General features: G+C 35.7%; 1 protein-coding gene across 2 annotated transcripts in view; it reads left to right on the top strand.

Annotated features, from left to right (window-relative positions):
* Positions 1-15425, top strand: part of KLHDC10 (kelch domain containing 10) — a 59783-nt gene that overhangs the window by 22678 nt on the left and 21680 nt on the right. The window contains exon 2 of one of the 2 annotated variants that reach the window (XM_045792646.2): positions 6833-6919. The exons of the other annotated variant lie outside the window; for it this stretch is intronic. Coding sequence (XP_045648602.1) covers positions 6833-6919 — 87 coding nt within the window. The remainder of the gene's footprint in view (positions 1-6832; positions 6920-15425) is intronic. 2 annotated transcript variants of the gene reach the window in all.

Here is a 15425-nt window from a genome sequence, read left to right as displayed (position 1 = left end):
TAGAGATTACTTTAAAAAAATTTTTTTTTTTAATCTTAAAAATGGGGCGTCTGGGTGGCTTAGTCGTTAAGCGTCTGCCTTCGGCTCAGGGCCTGATCCCAGCGTTCTAGGATCGAGCCCCACATCAGGCTCCCTCCTCTGCTAGGGGCCTGCTTCTTCCTCTCCCACTCCCCCTGCTTGTGTTCCCTCTCTCGCTGGCTGTCTCTCTCTGTCAAGTAAATAAATAAAATCTTTAAAAAAAAAAATCTTTAAATAAATAAATAAAAATGGCTCTTCTGGGTAAACTAAGTCCTTTGGGTGCATTGGGGAGTAGAATGCAGGCTGGATTTTAGCCCCACTTAGCCAATTGGCCTAAAGCTCTTGTGAAGTAAGCAATCTACACAACTGCATTGATTCTTTTTTTTTTTTTTTTTTTGGTAAAATTTTATTTATTTATTTGAGAGGGAGAGAGCACAAGCAGGGAGAGCAGCAGAGGGAGAGGGAGAAGCAGGTTCCCTGTTGAGCAGGGAGCCTGAGGTGGGGCTCGATCCCAAGACCCTGGGATTATGACCCAAGCCGAAGGCAGACACCTAACTGACTGCGCCACCCAGTCACCCCTGTGCATTGATTCTGGATACAGTATTAATTTGCTTCTCTTTTGAAATGACACTGAATTATATAAAGCATTAAACCATACCATGTGGCATAGCCACCTAAATCAGAATTTTTAGATCATGTTAAATAATTCTATTTGTTAAAATATTTATAATTGTTTCAGGCATATAATTTTGCATGCAATCTGTCCCATATCAACACAGTTTTTTTCATATTTTAAAATTTTTTTATACTTTTTACTTCGAGATATTGTAGACTCACATGCAGTTGTAAGAAATAATACAGAATGCTCCATATACCTGTCATCTAGTTTCCCCAAATGATGACATCTTGTTACTATCGTATAATAACACAACCAGGAAGTTGACATTGATACCACCCACTGACCTTACTTTGATTTCATTAGTTTTACATGCATTCATTTGTATGTATGTTTGTATTGAGTTTTGTCACGTTTGTAGATTTGTGTGACCACCTAGTCAAGATATAGAACAGATCATTTGCAATGCCTCCTCGTGTTATCCTTTTATAGCCACAGCCACTTCCCCTGGTAAACCTCTGGCAACCACTAATCTGTTTTCCATTTCTATAATTTTGTCACTTCAAGAATGTTATATAAATGGAATCCTACAATATATAACCTTTTGGCATTGACTTTTTTCATTCAGCACAATTCCCTTGGGAGCCATCCAAGTTGTTACACAGATCAGTAGCTCATTGATATTGAACATTATGCCATGGTATGGGTATACCACAGTTAAACCACTCATTCATTGGAAGGTTGTTTCCAGATTTGGGCTATTATTGATGAAGCTACTGTGAACATTTGTGTACAGGTTTTTGTGTGAGCATAAGTTTCTTTTTTTCCAGTTTTCTGGGTGTTGAATTTTATCAAATGCTTTTTCTACATTGATTGAGATGATCATACGGTTTTTCTCCTTATTCTGTTAATGTGGTGAATTATACTGATTTTTTAATGTTTAATCAGTCTTACATTCTTGGAATCAGTTTCACTTGATCATGGTGTATTATTTTTATATAACTTTGATTTTATTTGTTAACATTTTGTTTGGAATTTTTGTGCCTGTTTATAAGGGATGTTGACCTGTTGTTATTTTTAATGTCTTTATCAGATTTTGATATCAAGGTTCTTTTAGTCTCATAAATGAGTTCCTCTATTCTCTGAAAGCATTTGTGTAAGAGAAGCATCATATCTTCCTTCAGCGTTTGGAGTGAAACCATCTAGTACTCTTAAATTTTTTGCACAGTGCCTAAATTTATATTTTTCTGTCAATATCTGTATTAATCACTTTCTATTTCTTTCTTCTGAACAGGGCAAAGACTTTATCATTCTTCTGCTTTCCCTTCTCTCAACCCCCTTCTTACCCTCACAATTATTCCTGCCAATATCATCTGAGATTGTAGTTTTGAATATTAGTAAACTTGTGTTTCGTTCTTTTACCAATCAGCACTTAACTTCAAGGCCTTACTGGTTTCTCTCCTTACCCTTTTCTTGTACCTTGTTTATTGTTTCTGGATTAATTTTTTTTTTTTTAGCTCCAAGTGTATTTCTTTGAGTAATTCTTTCACCAGAAGTCTGAGGGAAGCAAAGTTTTCATGTCCTTGTACATTAAAAAATGTCTTAATTTCACTCTCGCAATTGAGAGTTTGAGTAGATATAGAATCTGGACCATCTGTTGAAAAGACTGTTCTTCCCCATTGAGTAGTCTTGTCACCTTTGTCAATAGGCAATTGACCATAGATGTTTGGATTTACTTGTGGACTCTCAGTTCTATTCCACTGATCTATGTGTCCTTCCTTATGCCAGTACTAAACTGTTTTGAATACTGTATCTTTGTAGTAAGTTTTGAAGTCGGAAAGTGTAAGTCTTCCAATTTAGTTATTTTTCAAGATTGCTTTGGTTTTCTGGGTTCCTTGAATTTCCATATGAAGTTTATGATTAGCTTGTCCATTTCTGGAAAAAAAGCAGTTGGAATTTTGGTTGAGATTGCTTAATTCTTTTATATCTTAACTCTGTGAAATACTTTCTACTTCTTTTTCCTTCTGTACTGTATTCTGGTGAATTTCTTGGCTCCATCTTTCATTGTACTAATTTAGTTTGTTCATCAGCTATATCTTTTCAGTTCTTCGGTTTTTTAGTTCAATGATCAAAATGTAATTTTCGAGGGCTCCAATTGATTTCTTTTTAAAATAAATGTATTATTATCTTGCATATCTCTGAGGATATTAATTATACTTGATCTAAAATCTTACCCTATTTAACCTGTCAACTCTCTTTTCTTTGGGTGTGAGTTCTTCTGTCACTCATGCCTCTTTTTCATGTTTGAGCCTTGGTTTTGTACTCATTTATCTTTATTTAAGAGTCCTTGTTAGCCTTCCTGTAAATGTTACATCATTACTGCAGGAGGTCTCCACTGATTGTGGGTAGAGATGGAATGGGATGGAGTGTACCATAGCCAGTCTTCTTTGTACGAGTGTCCCCTCTTCTACCTGGGAGTTACTATCCATCCAGGGTTCTGTCTTATCTCTCTGATCCAGTGTTTATACTCATTATTCCTACTAGGGGAGTGACACCTGTGTTGTTTGATGCCACTATTCCCATCTGGGAATACCTCTGTTCCGTAATGCTTGACCCAAAGAAGTAAATGGGGGAGAGGCTGATTTGCTTTGTAACTTCTGTTCTACCCCCAACCTGGAAATTCTGTAAGTTGTTTCAGTTCTTCCTGCTGTTTTCCACCTCTGGGCTTATTTTACTGTAAGGGCTGCTCTGACCGCATGCTCTGGGTGTAGAAGACCATGTTTTTCACATGACTCCTCATAGTGTTAGTCCAGTAAAAACATTTCTTGCTTTCTTTTGATTATGGATTTTTAAAAAATGGCTTTTGTGTTATTTGCCAGGCTTTGGGGAAAGGGGAGTATGCTCAGCCTACCACCCTGTTTCGGTCAATGCCTGTGTCGTATTTATAATGAAATAAATTTAATTGAAAGAAAAAAAATAAAAGTTAGCAAAAAAATAGGGGTGCCTGGCTGGCTCAGTTGGTAGAGCATGTGACTCTTGATCTCCGGGTCCTGAGTTCGAGCTCCACGCCGGGCATAGAGATTTCTTTTAAAAAATTATAAACATTAGCAAAAAATAAAATATTGAAGAAATTATGTTTTTTGTTTTTGTTTTCAAGAGTAGAAGCAATCGCAAATGAAGATTGGCAGTTTGAATATATAAAAATCAAAGCTTCAATGAACAAAACTTCAGACCAGGAATATATCTATATGAAATTGGAAAGGCATATATTTGCTATGTTGCTGGTTTCTCTCTGTTTCTGATCTTTTGGTAAAGGAAGAAAACGTGGGTTATGAAGTCAGTGCCTACTTTGCATGAATAACCTCTGTAGAGTCAACGTTAGCTTGTGCCTATGACAGACTTATATTGGTGGCTGGGAGAGAAACAGGCCAAAGATGTTTGACAGAGCTCTGAGAAAACATCAAAAGGATTTTTTATTATAACTTTGGTTCAGTAATTTTCAACGTTATTCCCTGAGTGCTATTCTTCTATTCTCTATAAGCAAAAAAAAATTGTTTATATTTTTACATTATAAAATATCATGGAATTTTTGGATAATATAAAGGAGGTGATAATCCTCAACCGTAATCATAACCACTGTTAACACTTTGGTATGTTTCTTTACAGTATTTTTTTAACATAGTTTAAAAAAAATAAAGTAATATGATATTATTTTTCTTCCAGTCCAAAAGTAATGCCTACTCAATGGGAAAGCTTGGAAAGTAAAGACCAGCATTAAGGAGAAAAATCCAAAAATCACTCATAATAACCACCCAAAGATAACCACAATTAAAATTTGATGTATATCCTTCCTGTATTTTTCATGAATCTATACAAGCACTTTTTCTTCACTAATATGGTATCATACTCTGGTACTATTTTGTACTTGCATTTTTTGTTTGCAATATATTGTGAATGTTTTCTCATGTTGATAAATACTCTTGTATATACTTCTTGGTGTGTGGAATATGAACATATTTAAGTATGTTTATTTAGCATACTTACTTAACCATCTCCCTATCATTGGACATGGAAATTGTTTCTAATTTTTTACCATTATAAATAATATCATAGTGAGTATCTTTGTCCATACATCTTTCCATGCATCTGTGATTGTTTCTTTAGGAATAAATTCCTAGAAGTGGAATAGCTGGGTCAAAGGGTATGTACATTTTAACACTTTTGATACATAAAAATGTCAAATTTTAATCGAATCACTTGTTATATTCTGTCTTGTATTGCTATCTAATTGTTTTATGTGTCTGTCTTGTCTCCCTAATTAGAATATAAGCTTCTTGAGGTCAGGGGAAGTTTCTTATAAATCTTATGTATCCTTTGACAGTATGGTTTATAATGTTGGACTTAGGAGTTATCAACAAAAGTTGTATTGATTTAAAGCTGTGGTTCTCCAGACTTTTGGATGTCATTAACTTGTAATTTAAAAAATATATGTATTTGGGGGCTACACATAGGCTTGTAAATGTTCTGTTTTTCCAAGAAAGAATAATAAAACCAAGACCAACTACCCATTTCCTATCACCTTCATTTCATAAAATAAAGCATATTTAATAACAAAAAATTCCTAATCTCTGAAAAAAGAACAGGACTTTAAATGGAACATTTTACCTTAAAAAAAAAAATCACTACCTTGTCCATTTTTTCCTCCTTTTGTTTTGGGCTGGTCAGTCTTCACCTTAGTCTGGCAGTGGTCTGTAGACCAACATTTGGGCATTGCTGATTTTAAAGACTTAGACAATTAAAAGATAACCCTTTTGCAAACATGAATATTTCTCCCCCTTGCTAAAGAGTCTGTCTTCTCCACACTAATAAGTACATATGCACCAGTAATGCCATTTCATTACACACTATTTGTGTATCTCTATGTACAGGTACTACAGTAAGCAAACCAGACCTTGCTGATTAACATCTAAATATATTTTCAATTGCCAAACCCCAAAACTGTACACTTTCCAAGGAATTTGAGACAGGGTAAGTGTGGTGTAGTATAGCAGAAAGAAGGCAGGTTTTAAAGTCAGACAGACTGAGCTTGGATGCCCGGTCAGGCATTAAGTCACTTAATTTTCCTTTGGCTTCCTGATTTTTAAAATTAAGATGATAATATCTTTCTCAAAGTGTTTTTATGGCTGCTGTTATGGCAATTACTTCACTGTAATGTAATTATTTGTTTAGACATCTGCCTTCCTCACAAGACCAAGAGCTGTTGAGGGTAGGAGTCATCTCCTTGCACTACCCTAGGGCCTAGCCTAGGGTTCATGGCATAGCAGATGCTTAATGAAATGACTGTTGAATCCATACGGGATTGTTGTGAGGACCAAATGAGGTAATATGTGTGGAAGCTCTTTGTAAATGTTAAAAACTCTATACAAATGTTAATTGTATTGCCAGGAAAAGCTATCTTTGGGAGCTATCAAAACTTTGGGAAGAGACAAAATTTTCCCATTTACCAGTTCAATAATGCTTTGTATTTTTCTACTATATTATAAGAAAACAAATTTTAATTGGGATTAATATGGAACTGATTTGCTTCCTGGGAAGGCAGATGAATTTCCTTTTTTCTTTCCCCCAGTGGAAGTGCTAAGATATTAAATGTGTGCTTTATTTGGTTGTCACCATAACATTTTAATTATCGCATTTTAATCAGCTTATTTCATATTCAAAGAATGGTGCCCATTGCTTTATCCTCTTAACCATTTAACAATAAAAGACTACCAAACCTGGAAGGAAACAGAAGCCTACATTATGCCAAATTAATTTTAGCCAGAACTCCTTTTTTGACATTCACTGATTTTTTAAAATGTCATAATTTCTAATCTGTTTGTAAAGCTCCTGGTGAATTTTTGCCACAAGATGGCATTGGTGGTTATTGAATGCATGTTCTGTTGAACCAGAATTCTGAAAAATGGTGTACATGTTGTTCGTATTCTTTGGGGATGAGTTGAATACCTTCATCACTGCTTATATATTAATTTAATTTTGTTTTGACTTCTAAAACAGGGTTAAATGCTACTTTACATCACTTCTTTCTGTATTCAAGTATTGTTTTGTTTCCTGTTTTTCTGTCTTTATAACTACAGTAACTATGTATTATTTGCCATGTGTTGTATGTGTCTGACTTATTGCTGATAATTGTGGTAACAGGTAAGAAGAAAATACGATGGGACCCAGTTAGGAGGCGCTTCATTCAGTCCTGTCCCATCATAAGGATCCCTAACAGGTTTTTGAGAGGTGGGTGATAACTAGCAAGAGATCTGGGCTTCATATGGATGGGTTAAAGGGAACTTTGCATTTTCTAAACTCAAATCTCTGGTTTTTAAAAATTGTCTAAACAGCTAAAATTGGAGTAAGAAAAATCTAGAACTTAATTTTAAACCTTTGTTTCATATTGACCACTGTTGGAATTGTAATTATAAGTTTTAGGGAGTTAGAATCACTTAATGTGTATTAGATGGTAGATGGTAGAAATAAATCATCTAACTGGTATCAGTATTATTCTACTGTAACCATATGAGAAAGAACTTTGAGTGAATAATCTATAAAATATGAGTGTGGAAAAGAATTTTCTAAATATCCTGAGGAAGAGATAAAGATAAATTTATTTGATTATATAAAATTAAAAACCTCTTATGTCAAAAACCATAAATAACGGCAGACAGTTTCTCCTTTGCTGTCCTGCCTGCCGCTCCCTTGCAGTGTATTCGATAAACTTAAAAAAATAAAAATAAATAACAAGATAAATTAAAGGGGATAATATTTGTAACAAATGGTTACTATCATGAATATATAAAGACCTCTTTTAAATCAATAGTTTAAAAAGCAAATGCCCACTAAAAAAATAGGTAAAAGGGCATGAATAATCAATTCATAAAAAGGAAAGGTCAATAAATATGAACAAATATTTATTTTTACTATTATTAAACATGGTAATTAAAATAATAAGATATCATTTTCACCTATGAGGTTGGCTAAAGACTAAAAATAAGAATACCAGCACTGGCAAGGGTATAGGGACATGAAGCTCATACACTGAGGGAAGTGAAAATTTAACACGGTCTATCTGGACTCAGTTTGGCAATATGTAAAAAACCCTAAAAATGGTGACATTCTTTGACCTAGTAATTCTTACTTTTAGAAATGTTGCATTCCTTCTATTTCTTATTTTTTCCACCAAAACATACTCTATACTGAAGAACAATCTCAAAAGAGGGTTGAAAACTGGTTCACACTATTTTTCTAGATATAACAAATTGTCAGACAAGCATGCTGAATGTGGTGATTTAGACTTCATTAAATTATTTATAAGCCACCATATCTAATTTTGACTGAAGATTAGTTAAAAAAAAAAAAAAGTCTTGCAGCTGCTATAGATGTTCTATATCTAGTACCTAATCTATTTTTAGCAGCCATGTTCCATAGCCTGGAAAGAATAAAATCTAGACTAAATGGGTCAAGATAAGATACTTAGGGCGGTATGCTATCTTTTAGAATAAATAATAATTTTATTGATACAAATTAAGAAGATAAAATTTTAATGTTATGTGACATGAATCATTGTGCATACATGGCCACGCAGGCACATCAAATTCTATAACTTTTTTTTCTATTTATAAACTAGAATGCTAATTTATTGTTTTACAATGAGAAAGCTAATTTGGGCTAAATTTAAGTACAATTAAGAAATTGTTTAATTAGGATGTAGAATTTTAATATAATACCAATTTTGTACAACTATAAATGTAAAAAAAACAAAGGAAGCAGTGAAATAACATCATATCTGGATGGTGAGATTTTATTTTCTTTTGAATATTCTGTTTTTTAATTTTTTAATCATAGAAAAAAAAGATTAGCAGAGGTAAGTTGCACACCTTTGATTATTTTGTAAGCCCTAACTTGCCTCCAGCAATGGCTGAGGAAGATGTCTCTGCCAGTGCTGAGGGAGGCGGGAGTAAACCCAGCATCACCATCATCAGTCACCAGTGACTGCCTCTAAGTCAGTGGTCTTGTCTTAGTTCTTGCCTTCTTTGACCTGTTTGTAGTGTTTGATGCTGTTGACCACCTGCACCCTCTTAAATTTCCCTCTTCTTTTGGGTTACTTTCCTGTACAATCCCAGATGTTTTCTTCTTCTCTTTGATTGTTCATTCTGTTTCCCTCACTAGCTTCTTTCTTCGTACCCACTAGAGGTGGGTATTGCTCCAACGTTCTGTCCTTCTCTCCATTATCTCCTTTGGTTCTCTCATCAGCTTTCACAGACTTAATTCTCTTTGTTCGTTCGTTCATTCTTTCATTCTTTTAGTATTTCTTGATTGCCTCCCGTGTAACAGGCAGTGTACTAGCTCAATATCTAGATAATAGGGAATCAGATAAGGAAACAATTACAGAAAATAATTTGAGTGTAATTCTTTGCGATAAGTGTCCTGATGAGGCAGTATGGTATGGGATCACACAGAAGAGCTACCTGACTCAGCTTGTGGTGAGCAAGGAGAGGAGTGGCCATCAGCATGACTTCTGAAGAGATGTATTAAAGGCTGAGTGGGTGTTAATGAGCAAGGGAGGGTTAGAATATCTCAGATCATGGGGACCACACAGTTTAAGTAAAGGCAGTTAGGCAAAACGGAACATAGACGCTCAGAGAACTGTAGGGAATTCAGCAAAGTGGGAAGGAGTATGGAGAGAAGAAGCTGGAGAAGGCCCAGATCAAGTGGGGGTACCACCCAAGGGCAGTTTTCAGACTCATTTGGTTTTTTAACCAGTGAAGAGATTTAACTGAAAGACCAGTTATCAAGGTGAGCAGTGATAGAGGCTGCAGCGAAGGGAGTTGTCATAGGAGCAGAGAGTAGGGAATTGATTGGAAATGTAAGGAAGAAGAATTTGATGAGACTTGATGGATTGATTTGACTAATAGTGAAGAGGAAGAGCTTTCTGTGTGGACGATTGTGCCCTTTATATGTGTTATATAGGTGAATAGTGGGGCAGATTTGAGGGAAATGATGATACGTTCAGTTTATAATCTCCCCAAACCAGTTATAGTGTATCTTTGAACCCTCAGCGTAAGAGTTTTTTCCGGGGAAAGCTCCTTGGAAGGCCTCTCTGTTCTGACGCCACCCTTGGTGTACCTGCCTGTGTCACAGCACTTACACACTGAGTTAGAGTCATTGGTGGCCTTGTCCGTGCCTGCTGTTAGACTGTAAGCTCTGTAAGGGCAGGGGTAGTGGGACAGTGCCTTTCATTTCTTCATCTCCAGTCTGTAGCACAGTGCGTGTGGTAGGTATATCATGGGTATTTCAGTCCAGTTGAATTATTAAAAAGGCCACTGTCAGGGAATAGGATGGGACTAAAATTTTCATACGTTCTCAACTTCTCTCTGGTGGTGTGACAGTAAACTAATGAGTTGTTGAGAACACAAAAATGCTGTTGTTTATTGTTTTCTTAGATGAAAAAATATGCTTTTGAAATTGCCACTTTCAAGCCTCTCATTTTGGGAATCCTATGCATTACCTCTGTTGATTCTGATTTAAACAATTTCAAAGGGCTCATTTTCTGTCACTAGATTCCTTCACTGGATCCTGCATTTTCTCATACAGATATCTCTACCAATTAAAAGTGTGGTGTGAAACAGTATTGGTGTAATAAAAACAATGGGTTACCATTACGAAATGATGGCCTAAACGTACCCATTTATGTTTCCATGCTTCTTAATATCATTGCGAAAGACAAAACAGACATAAGAAAAAGAACAAATCATAATTGTAGAAAAGGAAGGCTTTGAAGCCAGATTGTCTATGTCTGAATCCAGGCTCTAGCAACTGTGTGACTTTGGGCAAGTACCTTACTCTTTTTTTTTTGTCTCTAATTTCCTCATCTGTAAAATAAGGGTGATGAGTAGTACCTACCTCCTAGGGTTATTGTGAGATCAAGAGAGAGATTCTGTGCAAAGCACTTTGAGTTTTTACTTTTAGCCAATGTTGAGTTAATCTTAGCTGCTTTCATTATTAATTTATAATACCAGAAAGTCTAAGGATTTTCAAGGTAATAGAAAGCAGTTGGAATTATATTGATTGAGAAACCAGAACAGAATAAAATGGAACCTAAACTAGGTGCTCCTGCTGCATGCTACAAATTAGAGAATTCTTAGTAGGGCCTCTTTCCTGAAACTCCAAGCCCAGCATCAGCAAGTATGGGAATAGGGAGCAGGTGTAGGAAAAATGGAAAATCAAGGCAAATAATTAAGGGACTTTTCCTCCAAAACAGTTATTTCCCTTACTTCTCTCTCTTCATATAAAGAGCTCTGGCAACAGCATTAGTTCCTAGGATAAAACTGTGAGAACAGCTCCTCAGGCAGAGTTAGGGGATTTGCTTTGGGGGAAGGTTGAGCAGGCTATGTTGTATGGCCTGGGATTGGAGAGAGAGTGGCGGCACAAAGCAGAGCGTTGGATGAGGGAGGTGGAACAGGGACAGGAAAAGGGAGGGAGCTCTGTGAAGGTGTGATGTACATTAAAGGACCATACCATTAAAGTACGGCCTTTCTCACTCTGCCGATACCAAGGCAAAGCTACTTACCTTTTCTCTACTTCTAAAGGGCAAACTGTCAGTGTACCACGTACCTGCAGAGGCCCACAGTGAGAGAGACCTCCCATTTGGAGGTTTGGAGACAAAGTACTACAACTGTTGCGGAAACCCATGTCTTTCACAATTACTAACCAATGTAGTCCTTCATTTATTAATAGAAATAGGTGATCAAGGCCCATGAGACATTTGAGGGAGATTAGACCCGAAAGAGGATGACTGAGATGAACAAATGAAGCACCTGGCTGTGGTGGAAACAGAGATAATGAGGAGGCAGGATGGAACTTTAGGAAGATCTGATCATAGGAGATCTCCTCAGAGTCAAGGGTGAATTGGGTCCATAAATAAAAAACTAACTGCCGTGGAGAAAAATAAATGATTAAAGAATTAGTTCTGTGTTGGAGTCTTGATTGCTGACATAAAAATGCAGTTGGAGTGTTAAAAGACAAGCTTAAGACCGATTTTTATGAAAATAAAAAAGAGGCAGTATAGAGACCATAAAGCAAGAAGACCCAAAGAGAAAATACATGAGAGAAATTCATACTATGAGGATAAATCTAAGTGATCCAGTATCCATTTCATAGAGTTAAAGAAGGAAAGATCAGACAGTGGAAGGGAGAAAACAAAGAAATACAGAATATTTCCCTATATTGAAGAAAGACTCTGACTTTTCAAGTATAAAGGGCGCACCAAGAACAGGCATGAAGAACACAAAAACAAAAGCATCTATCTATACATTGCTGAACTCCTTGTGATTCCAGAGACAGAAAATAGTTCCCATTTTCTTAGTCTTAGACCAAGACTAAGAATCAGACTGGTGTTGGATTTCTCACCAGCAACATGATTTGCTAGAAGTACCTTTAGTGTTCTGAGAGAAAATTATTTTGAACAGAGCTCTGTACCCAGCCTCACTAATGTTTAAAAGTGGGAGTAAAACTAAATGAGAACTCTGAAAGTTTACAACACATACCCTTTTTGAGAAAATTACTTTGAAGAGATACTCCCAGTAAAATGAAAACAAATACAAGAAAGAGGAAAATTGGGATATAGGAAGCCAACAGTGTGCAAAGAAACCAGTAAAACTTAAGAGTTGTGTCCAAATAGAGGGACCGTGAAGCCAAATTTAATTGTTAAGAAAAGATTTATAAAAATACAGAAGAATAAGATAAATGTGTGTATGTATGTATGTTTTATGTATGTAACATTCTGTAAAAATACAGAATAATATAAATACTTATGTGTGTATGTATGTGTGTGTATATTTATATGTGTGTAAATATAGATATAAGTAACATTCTAAAACATTTCAGATGATTTAAACAGATTGGGGGTAGGGAGAAAGTAAAACTGCTTAAGATCATCTAATTTTTTGTTTTAGAATTTACAGGTGTAATATGGGCTTATTAAAATTCAAATAATATGGAAATGTGTAGGGTAGAAAATGAATGTCCTTATCTCAAGCATATGTACATAACAAATTTGAGCAGATTAGTAAGAAAAAGACAGACATTTCAATAGAAGAATGTGTAAAAGGCTTGAGCAGACATTTCTCAAAAGAAAAAAATCCAGTTGGCCAAAAAACAGGAAAAGGTGCCCAATCTCATTAGTAATGAGACAAATGCCTATTAAAACCACAATGAAATAGGTCTACAAACTAATAGGAATTGCTAAATTAAAAAGATGACAATACCAAGTATTTTGTAAACAGTTTGACCTTATCTAGTAAAGGTAAAGATTTATGTATATTGTGGCTCAGAAATTACATTTCTAGATCTATAGCCAACAAATGGGGGTCCCTGTGTACCTGAAAACATGTACAGAAATGTTTATAGCAGCATTAAGAGTCACTAATTTGAAACAACCCAAATGTCTATTCATGCAACGTAGAGTGGATAAATCGTGGTATATATTCATACAAAGAAATACTATTTGACAGTGGAAATGAACAGACTACTTCATCCCGAACAACATGAATGAATCTTGTAATTAGGAAAGAAAGAGCCCAGAAAGAATACATACTATATCATTCTACTAAAATACACTTCAAAACTAGGCCAAAATAAACAATACTGTTTAGGGATGCATACTTAGGTATGACAAAGCTATTAAAAGAAAGGCAAGTTTTACGATTGCCATAAAAATAGGAAATACGTTTCATCTAGAAGTGAAGGAGGTGGGATGGAGGGAGTTGTGACCAAAAGGAGCAGGTAAGGCGGCATCTGGGTGCTGGCAATATTCAATATTTTGACCTGAATGACGATTATCTTTTTGACAATTTGTTAAGCTATGCATTTATAGTTATATGTGTTCCTATACATGTGTATATTTCACAATAACGTTAAATAAAAAAACAAAGGCCCTGCTTCTCATCTTTGCTCTTCACCTTATACCCCTCTCCAGAAGTAATCACTGTTAATAGCCAAGCTTCTTTCCGTGTGTGGTTTGTTTGCTTGCTTGTTTGTTTATTTTTTGAGAGAGAGAGAGAGAGAACACGCACTCAGGAGCCTGTGGGGAAGGTGGGGAGGGGTGGAGGGAGAGAGAGAATCTTAACCAGGCTCCACAGCCCAGCATGGAGCCCCACGCGGGGATGGATTTCACCACCGTGAGATCATGACCTAAGCGGCAATCACAAGCCAGTCGCTTAACTGACTGAGCCACCCAGTTGCCCGTATATGTGGTTTATTCTTAATATTGTTAGGAAAACAAAAGTTTATGGTTTTTTAAAAGATTTATTAGGGAGAGAGAGGGAAGGCGTGTATGTGAGCAGCAGAGGGGCAGAGGGAGAGAGAGAATCCTCAGGCGGACTCCATGCTGAGTGAGGAGCTGGGAAGCCAGGCTTGATCCCAGGGCCCTGAAATCATGACCTGAGCTGAAATGAAGAGTCGGCTGTTGAACCGACTGAGCCACCCAGGCACCCAAGTTTATGGGTTTAAAAAAATATTAGCAGTAATAGGATGTCGATCTTCCTAGGAGAAAAGGAAAGAAAAATAAGAAAGCTTAATTATTTCAATAAAATCAGAAAAGTAGAAAAACCAGTGAGATTTTCTTGATATCAAAAAAATGTTTAATAAAATTTGATACTCAGTGTGTTCATTTTGTTAAAATGCATCAAGCTGTACTCTTGTATGCAATTTTCTGTATGTTACACTTCAATAAAAAATTATTTCAAAAAAACCCATTCCCATTCCTGGTAATGGAAAAAATTTGCAGACATCCAAAAATAAAGGAAAATTTATGTTATGATAGGCTATCTATAAGAAACCAATTGCAAATATTATGTATAATGGTGAAACATTACCAATATCCTCATTAAAGTAAAAATAAGGCAAAAATGCTCACTATCATCTCCCCTCTTCAACCTTGTCCTGGATGTTTCAGCCAATACTGTAGAAGACAAGGAAAAAAAATAAAAGGTACATATATTGGAAAGAAAGAGCTGAAAGTTGTCATTAATGACATGTACGTGATTGTCTACTGTAAAATTCGAGATAATTAATGATAACTAATACCAGAATTCAGACAGTTGGCTGGATAAAGTTTGAACTTGCAAAGATAAATTACTTCTCTCTATATTAACAACAACCAATTAGAAAATAAAACAAAAGAGAGATCCATTCACCACTGTGTGGAAAATTATAAAGTACCTAGAAATAAAAAACAAGAAGAAAGCAATGAAACTATACTGATGGCTATCAAAGATGAGGATAAATGGCTAGAGAATTATGTTCCTTTGTGACATAATTTCAGACTCAACAGAGAAGCTACAAGAATGGTAAAAAAATTCTATACCATTCACCCAGATTCCCCAGATGTTAACATTTGATCACATTTGCTTGATCCTGGTCCCTCTCTTCTCTTTCCTCTCCCCTTTCACCTCCTCTTTCTCTCTATATATAACACATGTATACATATGCACAAGCATATTGTTTTTGTTTGAGCTGTTTGAGGGTAAGCTACAGACGTGATGCCCCGTTACCCCTAAATACTTTAGTGTCTCTGTTCCTGAAAAACCTGTATTCTTTTTGACTGCAGGACTGGTATTCAAAATAGAAAATTAACACTATTAACACTAAAAGTAATGGATAAAATTATCACTAGTATCTAATTTACAGACCTTTCTTTCAGATTTTGCCAATTATTCCAATGATGTCCTTTGTAGTAAAAGAAAAT

This window comes from Ursus americanus, chromosome 3 (assembly GCF_024610735.1).
Source record: "Ursus americanus isolate L20-20 chromosome 3, mUrsAme1.1.p, whole genome shotgun sequence".
NCBI classification, from domain to species: domain Eukaryota; kingdom Metazoa; phylum Chordata; class Mammalia; order Carnivora; family Ursidae; genus Ursus; species Ursus americanus.
This window is presented reverse-complemented; position numbering and strand designations above follow the sequence as displayed.